Source organism: Gavialis gangeticus, unplaced genomic scaffold, assembly GCF_001723915.1.
Source record: "Gavialis gangeticus isolate Ggan-Ray unplaced genomic scaffold, GavGan_comp1, whole genome shotgun sequence".
In the NCBI taxonomy this organism is placed as follows: domain Eukaryota; kingdom Metazoa; phylum Chordata; order Crocodylia; family Gavialidae; genus Gavialis; species Gavialis gangeticus.
The window spans coordinates 13,357,606-13,360,993 of NW_017728980.1; the positions used below are offsets into that span (position 1 = coordinate 13,357,606).

General features: G+C 51.0%; 1 protein-coding gene across 1 annotated transcript in view; it reads left to right on the forward strand.

The window, feature by feature from the left end:
• The window catches only part of COLCA2 (colorectal cancer associated 2), a gene marked incomplete at its 5' end in the record, with an annotated part of 7,549 nt that extends 4,161 nt beyond the window's left edge, over nt 1-3,388 (forward strand). The window contains 2 exons of the mRNA XM_019508514.1: nt 1,108-1,337; nt 2,835-3,388. Of these exons, the coding sequence (XP_019364059.1) occupies nt 1,108-1,337; nt 2,835-3,188 (584 nt within the window). The remainder of the gene's footprint in view (nt 1-1,107; nt 1,338-2,834) is intronic.

Consider the following 3,388-nt stretch of genomic DNA (forward strand, 5'->3'; position numbering starts at 1 on the left):
GGGGGGGGGGGGGGGGAGTGTTACTTTGGACTTTTAAACCTCTTCGTTCTCCAGGCGCTGGTAGCTAAGGGGTTGGGAAAGTGTCCTTTTTAGGTGTGCATGTGTGAATATATCAAAGAAGTGGTCCAATAATCAATACTGGGAATTTCAGTTTGCTTATGTAAATAGAGACGTGAGATGCACAAAAGCTTTCCCAGGAGGAGAAAATTCTCCTTTCTCTCCAAAGCGAATGGTTTGTGTTTCACTGTCCAGCTAAACACTCCGGGCCCAAGCCTGAAAATACTTGTGCAAATAACTTCAGGGAGCTTAAGAGAGCCACTTGTGTGCATGAGGATTTGCAAGATAAGAGCTTTGCCTGCATATGTTTTAAGCGTGAAATGCATCACACGCTGTAAGGACACCTCAAAGCCTTTTGCAGCCCCTTTTGGCTGCCGACACTCGGTGCTGGAGAATGAGAACCTGGTCCAAGAGCCTCTCAGCTCAGTAAGCAGAGACCTGTACCGTCCGTGTGCTCCCCAGATGGCGGGGAGCACTTCTGATCTGTCTGCTGAGCCTGTTGCCTCCTTTCTGCCTTGTGACAGTGAGACAAGAGGTTTCTTGTTTCAGTGAAGAGGTGTTTGCTTTCCCCAATCCAGAGCCCTCCTTCCAGCCAACACAGGCGGCATCCCTGGAGCTTGTCAGAGGGCTGAGGGGCAGGCTAGCTGATAAACCATTAGCAGCACACTGCTGCACTGTATGTGTTTAGGCTTGTTCTAAATTTACTTGCAAAATAAGGTTGGGATTTTCAAGGGACCCTGAGGGAATTAGGGACCCAGAGTAACGTTTTCCAAGGCACCTAAGTGGGTAAGACTCAAGCTCCTAAGTCACTTGAGTACTTTTGGAAGTTTTTGCTCTAGCCTTGTTGCCTTTGAATAGCAGGAAGACTCTTAACCCTCTTCAACTGCTTTGGAAATCCCACTCTAAACTCTGAGGACTTTTCTTTGATCTCAGTGGGGCTGCTAAGCCTGGCTGTGTGTCTCAGACTCCTGCCCTAAGGCAGTATTCAACCACCTCTGCGTACACGGGCATTTACCCATCTCTCACCTCCTCTCCATCCTCCTCTCCCAGAGCCGTACTTTGAGGCTGAGCCCATCACATCTGCTCCCAGCTACTTCCAGCCCCGGGCATTTCCAAACTGCATTTCCTGCGAGGAGAACCCGAGCTATTTGGAGCAGCTGTTTGATTCTTATCTCCAAGCAGAGCCGCCCTCGGACACCTCTCTCAACGCTTTCCAGACCTCCACACATTACAACCCAGACATCTTCCAGCCAGCTCCTCTCTCTTTCAGTCAAAGCCTGGTAAGTTGGCTGCATCCTTTACCAGTCTGGACTGGTGCTGGTTTGCAAGCCACAGGTATCATCTAGAGAGAAGTTGCGTCAGCTCCTTCAGCAAGGGAAAAGGATTGGAGACTGACCTGGAAACTGAAATTGGTTTTCACAGCACGGTACAGCCCCTGACTATGGGCTGGAGGGTAGAAGCCTGGGTCTCATGCTTTCTTTCTGCAAGAGCAGAAGATCAGGGGATCCAGTCAATTCTGGCCTGAGGTCGCAAAGCTGAGGAGGAGTGTTGCTTCCAGCACCTTGCTTCCTCAACCCATATCCCATGGGACCTCCTTAGGGAGGCCCAAGGGAATGGCAAAAGGCAAGTCTCCAAAGGGTTAAATCAGTGCCATCACCTTATTCGTGTTGGCCAGGATAAAAATCTCCAGGCAGATTCAGAGCCCTGGTCCATCCAAGGCCAGGCTCTCACCTCTGACAGCGACCACAGCCATGTGCTTCAGGGAGGTGCAGGCAACTCTGGTGTGGACAAGAGTGGAACAACCGTCTCATGACATACAGATGTGGTACAGATGTTCAAAGTTCCTTCTTGACCCTCAGCCGTTAGAGCTGCCTCCTGCCTTGAAGCAGGAGGGTTTAAATCTGCATGTAACTTATAGGTGAGAACAGCTTTGTTTAAACTGCTTTCTCTAATGGCCTGCAGGTCATATGAGAGTGATGGGAACCTTAAGAAGGAAAAACACAGCAGTGTTCTCAGATATCCCCATTGTCCACCCCAAAGAGCTGCTGGGGGTGCAGTGCCCCCTGACAATGCCCTGCTAGAACTTGATATTGTGGAATAATCCATCTGGAATAGAACAAAAGAGAACCGGAGCGAGCAGCCTCTCTTCTGGGGTATCGTGTGGCACGATACCTGCAGGGTGGTTGCAAAGAGGATGGAGCTGGACTGTTCTTGGTGGGGGCAGATGACACAGCAAGGAGCAATGGGCTCAAGTTGCAACAGGAGAAGTTGAAGTTAGATATTAAGAAAAAATTTCTCATCGGTAAAGCGCTGGAACAGGTTACCCAGAGAGGCAGTGGACTCTCCATCCTTGGAGGTTTTTAAGACGTGGGTAGATAAAGTCTTGGCAGGGCTGATGTAGTTGAGGCTGGTGCTGCTTAGAGCAGGGGGGTGGACCAGATGTGACCTCCTTTCCCACCTTAATTTTCTGTGATTCTATGATTTTTCCCCACATGCTCCTTTGCTGGTGTTATGAGACTAATAAGCTCTGAGTAGCCTCTGCCCAGGTGGAGCCCTGTGCGGCACGGTCCCCACCCCGCACAGTGGGTTCTGCACAGAGCCCATTGCAGGGGCAAAGCTAAAGGGGTAGGACAGGGCAGGGGCAGAGCGGGTGTGACATGGTCACGTACCCAGAAGGCTGCCACTACTCGTGGGGTGTTTCCGTTTGTGGTGTTACTTGAACCTCCAGGATTACCACTGGCTAAACGCTGCATTTGCTTCTCCCTCAAACATTGCAGGTTCCAGGATCTCCAGATTCACCCGATCTCTTCAGCCCACTAGATTATACTTATTCCCCACCGCAGCTGCCTCCTTTTGCTCCACTGAACTACAGCACTCCCTCGCCTCTCGATACCAAGAACTATGGGTATGCCGGGGAGGAGTGGGCCTACCATGCCCACCCCCATCCGCAGTCCAGCTGCTCCCCGTCCGCCTGTTACTGCACATCCTGCGGCTCAGAGCACTTGGAGAGCATCAGGGTGTCTGAATACTACCCCTACCCGAGCACAGACTGCATGGACTACCTGCCCCCAGCGACGATGGCTGATGACTTCTTTAGAAGAGACAGGAGCTGTGACATCTGCTACAGTTAATGGTGGTGGTGGCTTTAGACAGACACGTCCCAAGACCAGTTAACTCCAGGTGTTACCCGGAGCACCACTGCCTGACACAAAGTCCAGTTTCTTCCTCACCACTTACACTGAAGCAAGTTAGCCATCGCTGCCATAGTTTTCACTCACAGCCATTCTCCTGTCCTGTGCGTTACAATTTCATTGTGAACAAGCTCTTTTTT